Below are 23179 nucleotides of genomic sequence, written 5' to 3'. Positions count from 1 at the left end.
GACGTAGCCGAGCCACTGCACTGTGCATTAGCTTTGCGAACCGCTACGGACGCTATCCACGGCGCTCCGCAGGTTAGAGATGCGATGATTCGTTCGATGTGCGATTTCGGAACAATTCATTGGAAGCTCGGTGAAGCGTAATTATTGTTATTGGTGGGACGATTGTGCCATACAGCCGAGGGCCATCTTGACACCGTCTGCGGCAGTGTAGGCAATCGAGTTTTCTTTGGTAAACGGGGTTTCAAATTTATTTCGTTACTAAACGAATGGAAAAATAATTTTAAAAACCTAAAAAATATGCAGTATGTTCTGGATTTTGGATACTAGAGAAGACCATTGTTATATCAAAAACAAATCCTCAAAAACGACTCGTACAACTTCTTTGTGCTTAGCAAAATGTTTTCGGGTTTAGTTAAATCTTTACAACAAGATCAAAGTAGATCTAAAGACTTAAATGTATTATGCATATTTTTCTAAACTATGATTTAAATTAAAAAAGTATTAGATTATCGATCTATTGAGTTTCTATCAAGTTAAAACGATACGGAAAGGGGCTACATAAAAGAGACACATAGAAGGATCAGTTAAAAATCATCCGGCTTACAGAATATTTTTGGGTGTCTTACTAAAAATACCAGCCCACATTCTTCACATAAGAAACTGCGAAGGGTTATTCGATGAACGAAACATAAAAATAAAATGACACATGGAGGAATGAATTGTGCCAACTAAGCTTATCCGTCAACAGAAAGAACGCTGGTCCAGTGAACCATTCCACAGGATTCTAGTGCACGAGTAAAAGTGCCTGCTGTTATGCGAATAATGTCGCTTTTGAAGGTTGCCAGTATTTGTCCTTCATATGGACGATTATGAAGCGAAGAAATAAGCGAATGGTGTGCATTCTTACGACGACAACGACTGGGAAGTACAGCTTCAACCACAGAAGTTGCAGTGTCTTTCGGTTGTGCCTCTTTGTGCCAGTCTTTGCATCCACCACGATGGAGCAATGCTTCTTGCATGGTTTCCAATGGGAAGCGAAATACACGCGGAGCGCACATCCGCCCCACATTTTCTGGTATCTTTTTCCCAAGCTGTCGTAAAAGATGTGGCACTATGCACGTTGGCTTATAACCGAAACAACTGAAGAAACCGACTCAGTGCAAATGCATTTTCTACGTTGCACAGGAGAAAGCATGAAGGCGCTCCGGAGGGTACGGATAAGCATGTTCAATTTCGGAATTTATGCGCTGACAAAGTAGATTTTAAATTCAATTCGAACTAATCCACCTTCGACAATGGGATGCCAATGTTTGCATGGAAGCTACAATCGCTGATAAGGAGTACGGAATAACGAAGTGACATTTGTTTTTTAACATCTATTCTTAAAGTTGTTCAATTTGTTGTTTTGAAGTGAAGAAAAATTAGAGCAAATCATTTTTGTTCTCTTAATATTTCACCGTGAAAAGACCCAGAAGAATAGAAACCTATTTATAGAGCGTAAATTTTACGCCTTGGAGGGAAAAGCGCAAAACGTCTTCTGCGGTTGACTGATGGAAAATTAAACAACCACAGGTTCCGCCAATTTCAATAGAATGTGGGCACCGCTTTGCCCCGCCATTCGGCCCGGACCGGATTACATGATCGAGTGAAATATTCGAAAATAAGACATTTTCGCTGGCACGGTGTAGGTGGTTTTTCTTGGCCACGTTGGGCTTGCCATCGGTGCCGCACAACTATATATAGTCCACTGGCCGACCACGCTGGTGAATGAATGTACGCCTACGGAACGGTTGCGCTCCTGGCGGTATGTTTCTCAGCAAAGTCGTTAGCAACCCGCACCGTACGCACGCGTCACTTGATGGAGGATTTTCGGACACCGACCAAACGTTGCGACATAACATACTGATGGCAGGTGTTCTTGGAGGCGAATAACGATTCGGTGACATTATTCATTGGACGTTTAGCGAGGTATTAGTAAGGCTAAATTAAAATTCAAATTTTTAGATCCTTCAGTTTTGTTTTCCAAGAGATAGCAAGAAAAAGTAAGCACGAGAAACATATTTCCATGCAAAGCTGCATTAGCGGTAGGCTCGATCATTTTGATATTTGTAATGAATGAAACTCACCTTCGTTAAAAAAATTATACAGCGATAGATCCCCACCAACAAGTGGATGGATCTTTGGATGCACTTAATTTGATCACTACTCGAAATATCACTACACAGAACTCACAATGGTAGATGACTGCTAAATAAAAGAAATCAACAATGCACAAATCACAATTCACGATATTTCTTCAAGTTTAAACTTCTCTAAATTACCCAACATAAGATATGGAAGATTGACAATTTTCAAGTATGTTCCTTAGTGTCTATCTATCAACCTGTTTGAAAGGTGTATAAGTTTCATTTTCCATGCATGGTTGACCTCATAGCGCGAGCTGAATTGAGCACTTCATGGGCGTTTCCACCATGTAAAAACCTGTGCGCAATTAACGTTCACCCTTGCACTCACGAACACACACACAACCACATATCTACGCTGATCAGCGGTTCGATCTTGCACCAAGCACTTGTCCGAAAACGCTCCAAAGTGCGGGTGTTGCACTTGTCCAATTTTCCACCGTCGCCGACGGCTCGATGACACACCCGGCGATAAGCCCTGGTACCTTGACAAGCGAACGTGCACACACGGAGCCAAGCGCTGCCGACGAATCGAATCGACTCAGGCGGACAACAAACGTCGGACCGACCGAAACCTACCGGGGGCACCAGTCGTTTTTCCGTGCGGAATTTTCTGCCCGCCCTGTGTGTGGTGCGCTCGAGCTCGCTCTCCCACTCCTAACGGCCCCCTGGTTTCCGATCATTCGCAACCGACGGATTCACCCTGCATCGACATCAGGCCCTCCGCTTTCGCTGGTCGCAATATGTTTATGCCTCGGGATTATGATACAAATATTCGTGCGCGCCCGAGCGCACACCACGATAGACCTGGCTACCCCGTCTGGCGTCTGGCAATCCGCCCTGCGGCGCGATCATCACCGCCCGGGCCGGCCGTTCCTTCGATCGTTGGCGTCGGTGGTTTGCGCTCGTTACAATATTTTTCTTTCGATCGGACACAAACGCTCCCTGCGGCTCGTGTGGCAACGGGTGGGGCGCGGATGTGGAGGATTTGAGGTTAGTTTTATTTGCATACCTTATTTCAACAGGGGAACTTCGTAATAAAAAACCAACGAGAGGGCCCCAAACAAATATTTTGCGGAGACAAATTTTCAATCAAAGGAAAAGGCTTTTCAAACAATAAGTAAACGATTGTGTCACACATCTTTATATAACCTAACAATTTCTACGGCTTGGACCGTCGTTTAAATAAAATCATTAGTACACCCTTTACAGTGGGTAAAATTTTCAGTAGGATTGATATTTTTGTTGTAACCGTGGGAGCAACGAAACATGCGTGGGTTGTTTGTGAACTTGTCCCGCATATTAACGATGTGTCCATGAAATGGTACCGACGCGGAGCATGACATGTTCACGTTTGTTGCTGTTGAGAAAGGTTCGTCTAAAAGAATTTATTTCACGACTTATTCGTTAGAAAAAGAATATCAGAGGAAATTTGGGTAAACTTGGTTGACATATGACGTACCGAGTGAATGATTAAAAAAAAAAAACAAAGAAGCTAATGTTGCGGTGGGAAAATATGTTATGAAAATTAAAATAACATTTTTGTTCAATAAAATCCTATACGCGATTCTCTATTAAGCATATTTGCCCCGATGAAACATGGATTAGAGATGACAGCGGATGAAGCAATGCAAAATTTCCATCCTCCGGCGATTAACCAATTTGCCATCGGTCCCCGCTCCGATGGGATGTTTATTTTTAGCAATATCCAAACAGTGCGGGGGGTTTTCTTTCCCAAAATTTTCCGTCCGTTCCGTCCCGAGCACGCGACAGTGACACGCGTTGGCAGGTCGGAGCGTGCCATTAGTGTGCGTGAATCAAAGGCAAGACATAGCCCACGCTCTACAATGTGGTTGTGCTGTCACCCCGTCACAGCGTTTGGAACATAGTGATCGTGAACTTTCGTGACGGCGTAGATCCTATTTTTTGCATCTGTGTTTGACGAGTGGTTTTTCCTTCACGCTAGTGGTGGTGGTGAACTTGGAGAGCGCACATGGAGAAGCTGAAGAAAAACACTCAGGGTAGCTAAATTCTATTTTACGTTCCCGCAGTGATCGTATGGACAGAAGCTGATTGAATTAAAAAAAAGCAAAGAGGTTTCGCCCACATTTTTCGCGCGTATTACAACAGGTGTTTTACACACAATTCTTAACGTCTGTACACTAAGCGGCTATTTTCAAAGATAAAGTTGTTTATTTATTATATTTACGTATGTATATATGATTTAGGTCTCTCATTTTTTGATCCTCTGTTCGATGAAATTTGAATAAATGTTAAATTAAATACTAACCACGTGTGGATTTTTTTGCAAATATAAAATAAACTCAATCACGTGGTTTGTTTTCAAAACTTGTGCCTGTATGTAATATAGAAAAAAGTCTGCACCTACAACGAGTGCACAAACAATGGGAGATAAACAGATTGCATGAAAAAATCCTGATCAGCCCAAAACACTGAGCCGTGGTTTGATAATGAGAAAAGTTGCGGCGTTTTGTTCGTTTCACGCACACATATTCGCTAACTAATCGTGGCGAAAAATAGCGCTTTTGCGTCTGCAGCTGGCCTGCAGCGAGCGCTGGACGTGAAAATTCGGTAGCGAGCCACAAAAGACGCCCCAAAACCGTCTGCTTCGCGAAGCCGTCCATCTGCTTGGTCCAGCCCGGAGGGTGCGAGGTTCGATTTTCGGCCGGAAGTACGCCGCAACAACTTTCACCACAGCATCGGCCCATCGGCAGTTTATTACGATCTGCTTAATCGTGTTCGGGCGTTCGTCAGGGTGAAACTTTTCCTCTCCGAACTCAGCCTCAGCTTTCATCAACTTGTGCCAGCAAATGCTGCGGGCACCATCGCTCGACGGCGGAAACTGCGGAAAAACTGAGCTATTATCGTTACCACGGTGCGGTGAAGATAAAAACGGTGGGGTGGGAGCAGGAGACGTTGGTGGAAGTGATTATTGGGATCCGGGACAATTTTTGCCCCAAAACTTTTCTCCTAATGCAAATCTTCTCCATCAACCGAAATGGGGAATGATTTTCAGCCCAGCTGTCCGAGCGTTGGGCTAGCGAAATGAAACAACAAAATGATTGCGTTGAGGCGGTCTAGTTATAAAACCTGTTGATTAAGGCGTTAGTAACGATGTTTTTTTTTATTTTTGAAACCGGAGCAGAACGCAGCAGATGAACGTATTTTTGCAATCGAATTTAATTTTATTGGCGGTTGAAAAAGTTCAATCACAAGTTTTCTAGCTTATGACTTTTCTGCTCCGTTTTCGAGTTTAAAAATTGGCAGAACAGGCACACACATTTTTCAATTGATTATCTCCAGCGTTTATAGGCTTATGGTAAAATTATCGACAAAGTTTCTAAATTGCATAAAATTGTTCAAAATTTCTTGTTCCACGCTGGAAAAATCGTGTATCTTATAACATTCACTTACTTGCACGTATTTATTTGTTTACATTATATCCATACTGTTATTTCACTTCCAATACATCCATTCATTCATAAAATAGAAATGTTTTAATAATAAAGTCCAACCACACCAACGTATTTGGGATGAACTGGGAAATTTCATCTTAGGTTGGCATAAGGTGAACAAACATTTATATTTAGCTCATCATCAATAAAATTGTTCTCACTGCTCGTGAGATGCAGGTAAGCAGGGCGGAGAAGGGACAACATTGAGCATAAAAAATGTTTACACACTCGAGCATGCGATTTCTGTGTCAGTTGTTCGTAGTGCAATGGCAAACACCTAAGCCGTGAACATTATTCGGGTAAGCAATGCTAATCGTGACCGTTGCGTGGCAATAAAGCAATCTTCAAATCTGTGCCACTCTGTCTGCGGTTGTAATTAGAGCGTTCGTGGTTTTCCCAGAGTATCGCCGCCTAAAATAGTTCATTCACCGTCAGAGGCAAACGAACGCACCCCGTGTCTAAAATTAAATGCGAGTTTTAAAAAGGCAGGTGGGGAAATTGTGTCATTATCATGTTAAAAATAAATGCTTAGAATAGAGGAAGAAGTTCCCACGGGTTTCTGCAGTGTCTTTTATGTGCTCGTATTGAGTTGCTGCATTCTGATACTCGAGTAAACTCCCATCGAAATATTTAAAATGAAAACGGGTGGGAAGATGTGCTTGAAACAACGATTGAACGATAAATTGAGAGCGATAACCTCATCATTTCGTTTTCAAAGTTACACTTGGTACCGTAAGTGGAATAAACCACACTAGTGATAGGAGCAAATCACACACTTCTACACTTAAAACGCGTGGCAGTCCAAACACATCGTAGCAATTTTATGTTAAAGTTCAATTAACACAAAATACCTCGAACGAGCTGCGGTTTGTTTGAGTTGGTCGGGTTTGAGGGTGTACTTTGAGAAGATTTTCCTTTCAAAATGGATGATGATGGCAAAAAGAACCCTAAAAAGGACCATGCAACGTCGGTTCTCTTGACGGAGGCATATGCTAGAGGAGAACACGCCCATGAGCACTCTTCGATATGTATGAGCTTGAGCGGTCTCATCGTGGGTGCAGCGAAGCGCATGGAATTGGCCTTGTTTTATCGTAAAAGTTAAATATTTGCTTAGGATTTGATCCTACCAGATGCTCTTTATGTGCGTCACTGTGCATTTTCTGGCATAGATTTTTTTTTAATTTCTTCCCTTTGTTTCCTTTTCCTCTGCACCTATCACATGCTACTTACAGAAACGCTTGCTTGTAAACGGGCTTTTAGGAAGTTTTGAGCCCTAACCAAAGGAACTGTTTTAAAAACAAATAATTGAGAAACAGGTGCGGAGTTTCAAAATATAGTCTTGGTTTCAGGAGGGTAACGACATTTTAAAAATCTCGGTGTTCACGTGAATAGCTAGAACTACTCTTCTACATCTAACTGTCAAATGATTTTGACTATCATTAAATCACTCGTAATTTCTAAAACTCATAGAAGCAACACTTGTTATATTACCGTAATTTCATTAAAGTGCTACATAGGTAGTACAAAATTTCTATTTGGCGTCTTCCGTTTTTCAATACATTCCTTTGTTGAGAATTGTAGTATGGTTTATTTATTTAAAAAAATTACTCTTTACATAAGATGCGTGAATTGCTTAAGCAGCATATTGCCCTTGTCATGTCGAAGATTTGATGATGAAATTAGAGGGTGAAGCTGGGAAACTTGATGATTTGAAAAGTCATTATGAGAAAAAGTTCAAGGGGAGGTCCGCTAGGCCGATTTTTATAACCGGCGCTACTACTCGGCTGTCGCGGACCTCCTTCATGTATAATCTATGCTTCTTTAAAACAATACTTGCCTTTTTATGACCATTATAAAGCATGATTTTACTTTTGTTTTATATTTAACTGAACTTTTTCGAATAAATCAACAGGAAAGTTAACAAAGGCGTGTTTTGCGTTGCTTTTCAGCTCTTCCAGGATCAGAAGTTTGTCATTTTAGATGTTAAGTTTGAGATAACCCTACACATAAATTACAGGAAACATAATCGGCATTGAGCGTTTTCCAGGATACATCATCCCTCCACGAAAAACTGCCCTACTTCTACTGCCCTCAAACTACTTGTAAATGTAGGTGTGACGGGCAGCGTGTGCTACCCGTTTGCCAAAATTTCGGAAACCCATCTTTTAAATAAGTCTATTACCATCTTCTCACAACGTTTTCCCAAATTGCCGGTTATTTCAAATCATCAAATTAGGCTTTTCTGCCCTATTCTTACGTGATGGAGACGCCTAGTAATTTACTATGTAATGGAGGCGCCTGGTAGTTTTCAATGTTAGTTTCTATTTCGCTTGATCTATGTACCACTTATTGCAACATTATCCAAACGAACATCCTCTTGTAGGGAGTAATCCAACATTTTTCAGCCAGTCGTTCGTATTGGTTAATTAAACTTTGCCTTATTTTCTCTCCTTTAGTAAAGTATGACCATAACTAAATTGAACCAAAGAAAGCGCGCTACTGTGGCGCCTCTAGTGGCGTCAGCCGGAAACTAATATTTTTAGTAGTATTAGTAAACAATAACAATGAAGTTGTGAAAGTTTCAGACCTGTACTATTTTTTTTCGCGTAATGCCGATTAATGGAAATTGATCGACCGAAAATAGCTCCGCACAAATCACTGGAGCGCCGGTGGACAGATTGACAAGGCCTGGAATCCATAATAAAAGCAAAGAAAAATTAAAAGTATTTTTCTTTTGCACAGTTATACATAAGGTTAGTTTTAAAAATAGGTTTTTACTATTTACATGTTCCCTGTTCCTATAAATTCACATGAAGTATTTTGCTGATTTTTCGACCTGCCATTATTCCAAGGTGGTCTTGGAGTGGTACTGGACCAATAGGATCCTCTTGGTACCAAAACCAAATTTCCCAGAGTGTCACCCCATCGAAAAACTCTGGGCAATCACAAAACTTCATTTTAGACGAAGTGTTGGAACAGTTAGAGATGTTCTTGGCAAGAAGAAGTGAACGGACGTTGCGAAAACGGTATCCCTTTCCACGATACGAGCGCTAATGCAGGAACCAAAACACAAAATACGTGAATTTATAAGAACAGTGAACACTAGAATACTAAAAACCTATTTTTATAACAATCGTTATGCAAAATTGTACAAAAGAAAAATACTTGTCATTTTTATTGTTTTTTTTTTATGGGTTCCCGGCTTATTCAATTTGCTCAATTGCCTTGGTTTTCCAGTTATTTGTGCGGAGCTATTTTCGGTCGATCAATTTCCATTAATCGGCATTTCGCGAAAAAAAATAGTACAGGTCTGAAACTTTCACAACTTCATTGTTATTGTTTATTAATACTACTAAAAATATTAGTTTCCGGCTGACGCCACTAGAGGCGCCACAGTAGCGCGCTTTCTTTGGTTCAATTTAGTTATGGTCATACTTTATAATCGTCTGTTTCCAGACAGTTAAACTGTTACAAAGTAACACTGGCCGACAACTCTGTAACTAAAACTAGATGCGGCTGTAACTTTAAACTAGATTGGTATCCACGCGGTAGTGGTATCGAGAAAGTAAACAATAGTGACAGGTAGTGACAGGCAGAGTTTAGAGAGTAAGCGAGGCCAATTAAGAGAATATTAAAAACCTTGGTTGAGCGAAATTTCGCTTCATTTCGTTTTTTAAAACGCTTCCAACAATAAAAAGCGTTCTTAATACTCGGTAGGGCGTATCGTTCACATCAACAAAAAATAAGAAATATTTGTTGTCTTTTAGGCATCGTGCCAAAAAGTATAATCTGGCATGTCGGGAACAGCAAAAAGTATTGATGCGGTGTAATATGTGCATATCCTCATAGCGCTTGAGGATCTGATTATCTCATTGAATGAACAGCGCCTACAGCTATACTATTCACAAACCACTTATGACTAGCCTTTGGGTTAGGTAGGTGTGTGCCGCATGTTAAAAGCTTTCAGCAAAAGTTTTCCCTCTGTGGTATACCCCGGAAGAAACCATGCGGCGTTTTTTGAAAAAGTGAATTCATACCAAACATCGGAAAAGGAAACCGTTGGGATTGTATGTACTAGGGTAGATTATTTTCATGCTCTTGCAATCAAAACCCAGCGCAGTTCAGCAAAACTAACTCCTTATCTTGCCGGCTGTCATTTCGGCGAAGCAAGCGGTTTGCAGAAACAAAAACTTTCGGCTGTCATGACCAAGACTTTGTTGTCTGAAAAGGAAATCCGAGGTGACGGAATGAAACTTCACACTTTCTTGGCGGATCTTCTTGCATTTCCCGGGTATATCACGAGCGCGTTCAGAAGGAAAACTTTCCGGCCCATATATGTGTTGATTAATCTGTGTGTGTTTTCATGTGCGGATGAGGTAGATGTTGAGGTTTCTTTTGAGTTGCCGTGGGCTTAAACTAATGGGATGTGGTAAACTGGCTGTTGCTTCAGAGGCAGGATGGTCGAATATGTTGCTGACGTTGTAGAAGTTACTTGTTGGGTTATTTAAAAAAACTACATGGATGGATTAAAGGTATGAATTACATTTACAGGTTAACGATGAACACTTTCACTTACTTAATTTGACAACCTGATACAAAGAAAATAAATTTAAAAACAACGCTAAAGCTATATAAATACGTTAAAAAAGAAGAACATGTCTTTGCTAAATTAAGAAATGCTAAAAGTCAAACGAAAATGTAGTTCTCAAACAAAACCACTGTAAATACTATCGTTGAAAATGATCGAGCGTCAGGTTGGCTGTTAGAAATATGGTTTGTTCAATAAATCTCGTATAATAGCTGACACTCAACGACAATGCAAATAGATACTACTAACTATCAGTAATTGAACGGAATTGACACATGTTTGTTAACCCGTTTCTGAAGAAATAGACGAGACATGCTACAAAAATGTATCCGGTAAGTGTTTTCTCTCTTTTCAAATTTCCTCACAAACGATTTTTCCTAACAGTGCTCGTCGTATCCGTTAGCATATTGTCAGGTTGCATGTTGCCTACAGCTGTAACAATCCTTTACAGCATCTCACGGAATGCAAATGCGGCACGTATGGAGTATATTGCATCTATCGGGTAGTCACCTGGTCATATTTTTTCCCATCTCGTGTTGTATTTGTTCATGTTTTCATTCCGTTACTGAGAATGGCGATTTGCATCCAACGAATACGGAGTAAAGCGAGAGATCTGCACAATGCAACGTGTTTGTATTACACAGTGTAGCAAGGAAGTCGTCGTCGGGGGTTTGAAATTTTCCACAAAAGTGTTCATACGTGCTTTTGGTTCGATGCAATGAGCAAAGAAATGGATACCAGGATTAAACCAAGTTGCACGTGTTCTTGTGCAAAGGTTGCCACAAGAACTTCCCCGGTAAAGATTTGCAGTTCTCGATAAAGATTAAGGGCTGCTCGATTTTGTTTTATACTACTTGCCTCCGATCAGGTCCAGTTTACAATTGCAGCACATTTTAAACTTTTTTGACCTATACATTCCATGAAATATAGCAATTTTACTTTTAAATAATTCAGTACTGCTCATAGAAGATACTTGTGTTTAAATTTATTATAAAATATATTTTATATTGTTTTATTCTACTGTGGAATTTTGTGTCTGAATCATCTCTGAAACATGATCAGTATTTTATCTGACTGGAAATGAAAAAAGAACTATATTACATTTTGCTATCCATGATCATGATGGTAGACACAGTGTTAAATGGAGGTTGTATTGGTTGTGAAATCAACTTTTATTTGTTTTATTTATTTTAATTAATTTATTCCAATATTCAACAATTTAGGCATGTAATCGGTAGGTAGGTAGTATATCGAGTTTACATTGGAAATCTGGAGAATGATTGTAAATTCACAGTATATCGGAAACGGGGTAAATGTAGTCATTATTGAAGTGTATGGAAAGTCCTGTACCGTATCGGACCAACAGAGTTGCTGATTAATACGTACACAAGAATGAAAGAACCTCGCATATTTTGGTATGGGAAAAATGAAAACACCAGATTTTTGTCACCACCTTAATCTACTTAACAACACCAAGTTGCGTTCATAAACTAAATTTAAAATAGAAAATAATACATGAAAACAATGCTGGTAGCTTTTTTATTCTACAAAAGAGCAAAGCTAGAAGCTACAACATCAGAATTTCAGTTGATCGCTTGATTCGGAAGTCATTTTATATGAAAAAAACTGCAAATAAGGAACATAACAAATAATGCCATTTGCAACACAAAGCCATGAAGCATTTCGGACGATCATAATAGGTAAACAAACCCTTTTTTATATCATAGAACACAAATAAAGCTCTAGCAGTTCCAGAACAACCAAACTTAAATCCCGTTAACCGGTTAATATATCGTGTGAATATAGCTTAATATGCGAAAATGAAGGCTTATAGTGTCCAAAGTTCAAGCTCTTTGGCACGCACAGAATAGGTTTTGAGATTCATGAAACACCGTTGGTGAAAATTAAGGGCCAAACCCGCATGTCAGACTTACAGCTGCTCCTTTCCTTTTTTCGCTCATTAAAAGGGAACAGGAGGGAAACTGTAAGGCCGCCGAGTCGAACCGCCACACCACTGAATAATATGTCCCGCACCGTCCAAACGCCGGTGAAAGCAATGCATTATTAAGAAAATAATTGCAAGTGTACATTAACAGCATTTGTTATCTCAAATGACTCAATTATATGGCCCGGTAGCATGCCACCGAACGCACGGTATAATCTTCAGCATGCACACGAACCCGCGTCAAACGGTCGGCTGCTCAAGCGAAAAGAGGAACCGAGAAGCATAAAGTGGAAGTGCCAAGGTACCGGAGCGAAAGTTTAAGTATAACAAGAAAAAGCAAACCGGCATATGAAAAGGGTACCGAGAGAGTGCAACGGTACTTTAGGGCAGCCCTGTCGAGTGACCTCGTTGGCTATGATGAGGAGATTGATTACATATGCGACATAAATGTGTTTCTGGGAAAAAGGGTTTACTGCTGGGGAACGGTGAATGTCACAATTTATTTTTCCACCTCCTGTACCCTCCTCCCGATGCTGTCTGTCTTCACACACTCTTTCCAACAACTTACGTGCGCGTTTTTGATGAATGTGAAAAGGTAATAAGCACCTTGGGATGGCTTTTCATCCCCTCGTTGGCGATCGGCTTCACATAGCGTTCTGAATGTGGAGGGGATTGGCAGTAAGGAAAGGGTAATGCGTCAGTTCTAAGGGTTCTTTCGTATTTCCATTCCCTGAGGTGGTAGTTACTTTTTCTTTCATCACACCCAGCCAAAGGTTTAGCCGGCTGATTAACTAGTCAGCTGGTACGTGAGTAAATAATTTTCCCGTTTCGGTGTCAACAACCCACTTGATGAACGTCGATCGATACAATTGATTAAACATAATAGCAATATTGTAAAAACGATAAATAATTGACTGCTGTCATAAGGCGTGGTTAAACATGACCACATTATCGTATCTCCCAAGCTGGAAGTTTTAATTTGAGTTCATAATTAATTTGTTTTAACTCGAAATTAACGACCAAAATATAAGGTATATTTCGAATATATGTAATTTTATTGGTCCTAGCAAGGGATTCAAAATGACTCACGCGGCAGTAAAACCGTAGCTTTTTTTTGTGTTACAAAAAACTCGGAGCTTATGACAAAACAGTTCAATGAAAAGTATTTTAGTGTCAAGCTGTCCTGATGTTTTTACACAATTTTGTAAAATCCACTAATGTATCCTCAGCACTTCTGACAAATCGTCGATTCGATTGATGCTAAATTAGCTTTTTAGCCCTGTAACTTAATCACGGAGCGTTACTAGCGACTTACTAATGAAATATGCCCATATACCATCAATTAGTGTATTTAATCGTTCGCATCGCATCGTTTAAAATATTACTGAAATTCATATGCATTTGCATTTTCACTTGAAGTCAATCAAAACTCAACGCAAGAGTTCAAACATAAATTGATGCATTTATTCCTAGAAGAATCAAAATCGTGGCTTTTTTAATGAAACGTTGGTTGACAGAAACAAGATTGGAAAATCTTTTTTATGTACTTTACAGTTTGTATTCAAGCAAAAAATGGGTTTGATGGAAGTTCCATTAAAAGTACTCGTATGTAATGCACTTTCCTTGTTCCAGCCTGGTCGTTTTGATCTTTCAACATGTACGGTAGTGAGCATCGGTTGTTTTTTTGTTCTTGACTTCTGTATTTAGTGGACTTTATGGTTTTCTGTCTTCTCTTAATGCGTTGTTGTTTTGATTTTTTTATGCTTGAAGCTGGAAGTGTTTGCATTAATGGTCTTACGCTGTTCATGTCTACTGTTTGTAAACGTAATGGGCGAAAAGAAGTCACTTGTCTCCGAAGCGGCTCTACGGCGAGTCGTAAACATTTGCACACATAGGACCTCAGCCTATGGTTGGTTCTGTTTGTCCAGCTTTGTGGTGTGGTCCAATTGTGGAATGACAACCAACAATACCATTTCTTACCATCGTGTCTTGTTTCGGTGTGTGTCTATTCGTTTTGGGATGCACATTTGGGTGACCGAAACCGCAGGAACACGTGTGAACAGTGTGAACCATTAAGGGAGCAGTTTCGGCTGGCAGAGTGCACTCGAATAAAACACTCGCACTACCTGACCATTAACAGGCCGTCAGGGGGTGCGTAATAAAGGCTTCCGGGTTTTCTATCTGTTACAAAATCGTATGTAGGCATCCCTACTCCCGGATGGGAGTTGCTGACTTAACCGAACGTAGCAGTTGTCAACGGCTCGTTGATTGGAGCGTGCTCATCAGGTCAATCCTTCAGACACGTCCCCCGGCTGGAAGTCACACTTGGGCCCGTCTGTCCAAGACGTCAGCCAGGCCGGTGTCGGATCTTGTTAGTGTAATTGCATGTCCTTTCCGTGTGCGCCGTCTGTGGGGACGAAAGAAGGACTCATTGACATGTGTAAATGTTTTGCTTGTAGCCCTGGATTACCGATAATAATTTCTGTAAATGTTTAAAAGGCAGGCAGTGTTGAAATGGAAGCAAAACCATCATCCGGACCAACCAGGGAGTTGATCCAATCTAATCCAAGTGCACCAAACGGCAGTATGCAGTGGGAAGCGCGCCAAGTGTTATTTCTTTGTAGCCGTTCGTGCGGTTTGCCACCCGATTGTTCCATCCGGACACATCGTCCACTAAACAGGATGGTCAACATCCCGCTGAGACAAGCGATGCGTCGTTGTTCACATCGTTATCTTAGCCACGCACTCGGTGCAACGTTAGCGAGTGTACGGTCGGGAAGGCAAACGCGCGCGGTTCCAGGAATTGTTGTCCTGGTTAATGAGAATTATGACAAATTTCCTGCCGCAACAGTGAAACGCACGACCTGGGCTCCTTATACGGTGCACAACATGACTGCCGAGTATCTATTGACATTCCCCTTTCCACCATACCAACACTCCCGAGACGGTACAATCATCATCTTAACAGCCATCTTGGCACGGCGCCGGTTGACTTCCAAAGGGGTGAGCTTGAGTAGTGCAAATGGCCAACACATCTATTCCAATGTATAGTTGTCCTAACAAAGGTAATTCAAGTTATCGCCACAACCCCGATTCTGTCCCGTCGCTTGGCACCGACTGATAGCGTTTATGTGTTCGGTTGTCCGGCAGACGGTGGCTTGATAGACGTTTACAGAAGTGCTTATGTAGGCGATAAAACCGTTTCGCAACAGTAGCATGAAAATGGGCAATTGCTGATAGGTTGCATGCCCTCATATGTTACGCCAGTTAGACATGAGTGGTCTTTTTGACACTGTCAATTTCGAGTGGTCTCAAAAGCAGAGCATTTCATTTACTAACGGTGTATACGCGTTTAAGCTTTGTTTATTTTTCACGTTCATTATAATTTTTATTTCATTTCGTAAAAACTATGCAAAATTAAAATTTCCAGAATGTTAATGGATAAATACTCGATCAAAAATAATAAATATAATTTGTAGTCTTTCTATGAATTTAGCATAATGGTAACCTAACCCAATGTTTATTTTTCGCAACTTTAGTAAACTAATTTTTGAACATGTTTGTCTTTTGATGGTAAACTGTTTCTCAAATTATGCATTTTTTCCGTTCTTAAATAAGAATATATTAATAGACACGAGAATTGGGAAATGTATCTTTCAGTTAGTAAATTTCATTTTCATTCTTCAAGTTCATTATTTAGTCCTTTAACCTATTTTATTTGTTTTGTTTTTTGAATCAGTTATATCTGACCACTTTTGTTGTCAACTTACTTTCTATACAAAAGTTAATCTAACAGTTAATTAAAACTATGACAAAACAACAATGGGTTCCCAACGCAGCAGGCAATTTCGGTTCACAAATAAAAACAAATTTAAAAAACTGACGACATTGATTTGCAATGTTAATATAGAAAAAGCTATACACTAACATTTTATCAAAGAAGTAAATTCATTTCAACATTGGCGATAACTTTAAATTGTATGTTTTACTGCCCTTTCCTTTTTACCTGTCAGTGATATACTTCAGTCATTTTTTACACGTTCATCGCAGCCAAACAGTGAATCAAACAAACACCTACTGCAGCAATATTCTCGTTCCCTTTGAAAACATTCCTTCAGGAAAAATTAAACAGATTGAATAATCGTTTACTACGGTTTCGCACCAAACGCTGGTGCGGTTTCGCCGCAATTGAGTAAAATTCTGGTGAGAATAATGCAAATTTATTCGTCGTAAAATTAATTCTGTGCGGCTATGAAATTAATTGAGAGAAATGTTTCTAGCATCAAGAAATGTGTTTAATACTCAGAACCATTCTCCAATTGTATCGTGGTCGACTAAAAACAATTATCGTTGATGTGCATAGAATTGGTTATGAAATGCATGCCTCGGAAGCAACGTAGTGTAGGTTTTCTGTTCAAGATTTAAGCAAGGAGAAGAAAATTACAATTGAACATGAACACGTTCTGAAATATTGATGTGATAACAAACCGTTTTTAAAATATTTAAATGAAAATTTAAATTAAATTTTAAATTAAACTCACACATCAAAAGGGGTATAGGATACTTTAATTTCGTAGACCTTTTCTTGAAACACAAACAAAACAAAGATGAAACACGAAAAGTGTATGCAGTTTTGCTCATGTTTTTATAAAAAATGGAGGAATCAAAACATGAAACAAGAAATATGGAACGACATTCCCTTAAAGCATGTACTGATGGTGGCTCCGGCAATGGTGTATCAAGTTAACATAGTTTATTTACATTTACTTGTACCTCCCCTAGATACTGGTTTTCCGTCTTTTCTCCGCTAGCACTTGGTTTGGAGTTATAGTTCCCCGTGGTAAAATATCCTGGAAGTAGAACCGAGCATACATAATGCCACCGGGAGTAGGTAGCCGACGGAAAGTTCTTTTTTATGGATTCCGCATTCCGTTTCCGTGAGCCTCGTACCTTCCCATCTCACTACCACACAACAACAAACGAGGGAAGGAAGCTGGATGAAATAAAAACTACAAGCATGACGTTGTGCGGTATATTTAATACTTACCACAATCTCATCACCTCATCATTATGTTCATGATGCTCTTCATCAGCGTCTGATGCGCCGGTGGGGCCAGTCGGATGATAATTTCATCACAATCATCGTCATCAGCTACATTCTTCTTCTGTAGCAACGGTGCACTAGCCGGTGTGTAGAAGATGTAGGTGGCCATCTGTGTCCCTGTAGCAGAAGTGGATGGAAAATGAGTGGAAGTGAAACGTTTTATAGAGTGACGCAAATTCACATTCCTATTTGTAAACTTGTGTTTAGGTGCATGAATGGTACTCTGTGCGAAGTTATCGTTTACATCATGTTTTTTATGCATAATTTATTAAGGTAGATTTCCAATGACACTTACATTATTTACTGTTTTAAATACCACTGTTTATTAACCTGAAGTCTTCCAGTACTTCAACAGTTGACCAATATTGTTCATGTTTAATAGAAATCAATACCATAACCAGGAATTTTATTAAGCAATTTGATTTTTGTATGACTTTCTTTGTAACCAAACCACTGAAACAGCGTGGTATTGTTAAAAAAAATAGCATCGAAAACACGATCAACAAGCTATGTATTGCATTACGTTTACTTCATCCCATGGAAATTGTTTAAAAAGTTGAAATAAAAACTGGTTTTACCACTTTGACGTCCGCACAATTCACGGTGTCGCAACGCTTTACGCCCGGCGCGTTGGCACTATTTCCTCTGTATTTGGCCACCCTGTTTGATAATTCTTTTTCAATCTATATCAGAATTTACGTACGAACAGCATCGTGCCCTGCGAAATTTGTTCACTATCCATTTGATATTTGTTTACATACAGTAAGTCTGTGGTGCGTGTCAGGAGACAGCGTTGACAGCACACCAACATGATGTGATCGGATGCAAACTGAAACGGAGCCATTACATCTATAGATGTACCCGGACGTCAGAGTGTTAAAAATTTAATTGTTGTATTAAACTATTTGTTGGTTACGGCAAGCACAAATTTGTAGCGTGAACCTATTAAAAAGGCTATTACTTTATTGATTGTTTTTTGGTATTCACGTTTAATTGTTGTTGTAAATTTGAAAGGGCAATTAAAAATCAATAGGATTATAAATGCAACAAATAGTTCTTCACTGTAAAATCCCTTACATCCTGATACCCTTGTACAATGGATCGTTCGAAAAGCACAGGTTTTTTCAAAATGAAATTTCATGTTTTATTCATATCTTTGTATCCTTAACCACTTTTGAGAGGGATTATTTTTTGCTACCGAAAAAGAATAAACAACGTAGGAACGGTTTTGCAGTGTAATTGTGCTAGTGTAAGTACTCTGCTTGGGCGTAGTAAGTGGAAAGAACTAATGCACTCGACACACCGGAAGCATTCTCCGTCGCCTGGGCAACGGCTTAAAACCGTAAACTGAAACTTTCCCTCCCAACGAAACATTACACACACTCCCATCCCTGCGTACACGAACCGACACGTGTGAAGCATGGTCGTAGAGCTTTCACTACCGATTGACCAGCAGTGGATGGGGGCGAATTGCAGATTTACAAGGCGCACTGGTAAGTGGTGGCGCGAAAGTTTGCCCAAAGTATTATTTATGTATCCCATAGGTAACCTAAAACTGTTAACGCTGTCCAACCACCAGTCCATTCCATTCCATTTCCATCGTTGGATGGCCCCGAAGCGCTTGCGGTTCGAAATGAACTCCTAAGGCGGTGGTGAACGAATGCTTTTTCTTTCCGGTGAGCTGGCAGTATGTGTATGTGGGTATTCGTTTTTTTCTGCTCTTGAGCTGCAACTTTTACTTTGCGTTCCAGCGGATTTCGGTGCCACTGCACTACTCGCGGTCTCGTTCTGCTGGCGAGTTTTCACCGCTGGGAAGGATTCGAGAGGAACGTTTGAAAACCTCGGAAAGCACTCTATACATCCACTTCCGAGCGCGCGCGGTCGGTGGCCATAGCCGGTGTTGTTGTGGGATGTTTGTCCGACGAAACCGAGGAACTTTCCCGTTTCCGGTGTTCGTCCTCGGGCGGAGTGTTTTGCTGCGGGATGTATGGGCGGTGTGTATGCCCGAGGTTTCTGCGATGCCACCGCAACAAATCCATTGGGAAAATCATATCCTCTAGTATCTCTCACTGGCCGCTAGTGGAGAACTTTTGGATCGAGAGATATTTCACTCCACCAAATCATAAGTTATAATCCTACAGCTGTTCTATTTATTCTATTTATTTCGTTTGCATTCGCGCAGCAGATTGAATGGCAGTCTCAAGCCGGTAGCAGTAAAATATCGTTTGGTTGTGTTCAATCATTTAAGTTTGCATGGTCTTTTCTAAAAGATTGAAACAACCTATATATGCGACTATTTTTATCATTTATTTCAGTACTAAGTTCAGAAAGTCCAGTACTATAACAAGTTTTAGGAATGTACTAATAGCAATTTTCGTTAATGATTAAATTTGTTTTATTCTTATTTACAACTTTTTACATTATTCCTTAGCTAATCCATAAAGGAAAGGAAATAAAGTCATCAATCGTTACTAATAAGGTTGAAATAATTTCCTTTCGACCATTTTATTCGGATGAATACCTCCATTTTATTCAATTTCACCTTTGTTGCTTCCCAAAATTCAAACCTTGTCTTGGGGGTCGGTTTTGTTCCGAACGCCGTTGGATTTACTTTAGTTCCATTCTAAATAAACAGGAAAACAACGAAATACCGTGCATAACTTGTACAAATAAAATATTCGCTTCACCGGGTCGTGGCGAGAGGGAAATAAATTTTTATTATCATTGTAAATGGATTTAATCCGCGCTGTAGTGCTTTTTTGCTGTCGTTTCTCATCCCGATCAAACTGACTTCCGGAAAGATCCTGACCCAAAGCACGAGATTCCGGAATAGACTGGCAAAAGAATTACACGGAAGAAAGCCAGCGGAGAACAGGAATGTGCCTTCCATTGTTCGTTGCCCTCTCGGCAGCCAAACCGACCTGGGGTCCACCAGGAAAAGTTTCCCCACCGGTGCTGGTCCTCGAGGGGTGAAAATGGGAAAATTGAAAACAGACAAATTTTTACGTCACTCCTCTCCATCGGTCGGTTACGGTGAAGATTTTTGCCGTCTTGCCGTTGCTTTAAAATTTAGTACGATTTTCGGTGCGTTTCTTCCCCCACGGGGAAGCTTGCTGTCAACTTTCAATTTTTCCCGGTCACGCTCTGTGCCCGCTCCTAGGAGTATCGGTATGGAACCCGTGGAACATACTTTTTGGCGAATAAGTGCCCGAGCCAGAGGAAAACGGTAAGGCACGAAATTATCCGGAGAGCTGTTAAAGTTTATTTTTACGAGCATGCACCAATACCATCGCCTCCCGGCAGTGTGCCATCGCTTGGTCTTAGGGGTGAAAACGCGTTAGCCTCTCGAGGGGGCATTTTTGGTGATTAAATATGGACCTGAACGGGAACGACTTTCTTTGCTGCGAGCAAAACCCTGCGAGGCCCATCTTTTTAGCATGTGTTCCCTAGCGATTGTGTTTTTTTTTCTTTCGTTCTGCTCAGTTCCATTGTTCGTTAAAACGTTGGGCTTTTCAGCGACGTTATCGATCTGAAGACATCCGATCATAAAGCTTCATCACAGGCAAACTTACACGACACGGACGAGGAAAAAGCGGCTCAGAAAAGGGGCTCATAATTTAATTCAGCGTTGTCCCATTAGCAGTTTATCCCCTTCCGAAACATCCGCACTCACACACACGCGCACATACAGATCCACAAGAAAGAAAAGTAAAAAGCCGAAACGGAGCGATGAAATAATTTTTCGCTTAATTCTTGTTGGGTAAAAGTGCAAGGATAACGAAGATAATTTGATTGGAAATTATCTGCGACCGGGGAATCAAATGAAGCGTGCAATAATTTCATTAGGGTGTTTATGAAAACAGCTGCAATCCATTAAATTGAATCTATTGTAAATAGAGCACGTTTCTCTTGATGGCTCAATGAAGTAAGGAAACAAATGAGTTTTCCTAATATTTCTTCAAAATCGATGCACATAAACACTCAATACTCTTATCATAATAGCAATTTGATCAATTTTAACGGAAATTATGATTTTAATCGAATCTTTTAAGGAGAATCAAATATATTGTTGTAAATGAAGAATAAATATCAGAGTCGAAAAGCATAGCTGAATAGTAATTGTGAGAATTAATAAATTAAATTAAATAAAAGAATATAAAATAGTGAAAAAAGGTAAGGGTTTATTTGAAACTCCTTCTATTTGTAGTTAGAGTGAGTTCAGTTTGCCTGATTCAATTTAGTGTTTGTTACATCTTTTCAACAAACCAATCAATTTACAAACACACGCTGCCCTCATAGTTTCGACAAAACGTAAATTTATTTAACGTTTAAAATTCCAACGATTGCTAACAAATTGACATAAGAGAAAGGACTATACGGGGAAAAAAGATGTTTGTATATTCATGTAATGTGTATTTGGTTTGTTTTGTATAATCTCATGCAAAAGAGCAAACCAAACGGTCTATAAAAAAATTCTAATACAAGCTCGTCATTTTCACACAATTGTATGTAAGGAAGCATATCGAAAAATAATCCAAGCATTAGAGTTTTTTCTTAATCAAAAAGTTTTTGAAAAATGTTTTTTTGTCTCATGACGCTTATCTACTATTGTCACTAGAAGTATGTTTCCCATCATACAGTTTGAAAATATGGCAAGCCGTTGAAGAAAGTGTAGTGTTTGCATCCATTAAAACAAGTTCCTCTCATCGGAAAACTTATCATCGCCGTGATGAAGTGCCAACAAGCAAGTGCTAACGAATAAACGGTGTTAGGAGGCGAGTACTCCGAAACGACACATTATAATCTTGATTAGGGTTATCCAGCGCCACTCAATGTTGCTAAGCACCGGAAGTGCAACATGGTTGACAAACTTTCCCGCAACCTCCCCAACATCCCCCAACCTCCCCATATGTATGTGCCGTTTGCAGCGTTAGAAAATTTCACACATACATTGCACACTTCAATTAGCCGATAAGGGAAGAGAATAGAACTTACCCCTTATTATACCATTATCTGCCTTATGTCGGGCGAGTGGATGGGGTGCGAATGCTGCTCCCCCCCCCCCCCCCCCCCTCTTCGTGGTCGTTTTCGAATGCTCGCGACGAACGATTTTAATGGGTACTAGTTTTCCTGCATGCTCCATCATCCTCCGGTGTCGAGTTTGAGTTTTCTTTTCGTGGAACTCGGGTGCGGCAGTGAAACTTGACAATTATTATTAACTGCCACGATTCGTAGCATCCGCTCGCTCGGTGGAAGATTAGGTTCATTTCTTCACCTGAAACCTTGTCGAAGAAATGCGGAATATCCTAGCGTTGCACAGAAAGTGGTCACAAGTTGTGGAGGCTGAAACGCGAGGCGACGCTTTCAAACGTGATTATGGGAAAACTTTTCGTCGCATTTCGGTAATGCGTAGCATTTCACACCGTTTTGTTTTTTCCCCTTTTCTTTTATTCCCTTTCCCGGTAGAAAATGCTTCATTTGCATCCAACCGATTCCAAGGGATTCGCGTCTGTCGAGGTGGTCGCGGTAAGACATGTTCGCGTGAGCGAAAGGGTAACGGAACGGATGTCGAATGGGTGAGGTGGAGGCAAATACTTGAAAAGTTTCAACCCTCCCACGGCTGGCCTCCAACAACCTTCCTCGGCCTCGGGCTTATTCAACGTTTCTCGAATGGAACCGGTTTCAACTATGTGCAAACGATGAACGGCCTTAGCCGCAGGGACAGGAAGGGTGTAACCTGAGAACATGCTCAAGATGTTCTCACGAGTAGATAATTAAATGCTGCAATACGCTTTCCGGACGATCCGCGCATTCGGCATCTTATTATGCACGGAATTGAATTCTAATGCACTCCGGAATTTCAACGATCGAGGGTACTGGAAA

General features: G+C 40.3%; 1 protein-coding gene across 1 annotated transcript in view; it reads right to left on the bottom strand.

Moving 5' to 3' along the window:
• Positions 1–17249: 17249 nt before the first annotated feature.
• Positions 17250–23179, bottom strand: part of LOC131293988 (acid sphingomyelinase-like phosphodiesterase 3a) — a 55175-nt gene continuing 49245 nt past the window's right edge. Inside the window, exon 10 of the mRNA XM_058322038.1 lies at positions 17250–17413. Coding sequence (XP_058178021.1) covers positions 17250–17413 — 164 coding nt within the window. The remainder of the gene's footprint in view (positions 17414–23179) is intronic.

The sequence above is a fragment of the Anopheles ziemanni genome, chromosome 2, assembly GCF_943734765.1.
Source record: "Anopheles ziemanni chromosome 2, idAnoZiCoDA_A2_x.2, whole genome shotgun sequence".
Classification (NCBI taxonomy): Eukaryota; Metazoa; Arthropoda; class Insecta; order Diptera; family Culicidae; genus Anopheles; species Anopheles ziemanni.
The sequence above is the reverse complement of the archived record's forward strand: the minus strand, read 5'-3'. Positions and strand labels throughout refer to the sequence as shown.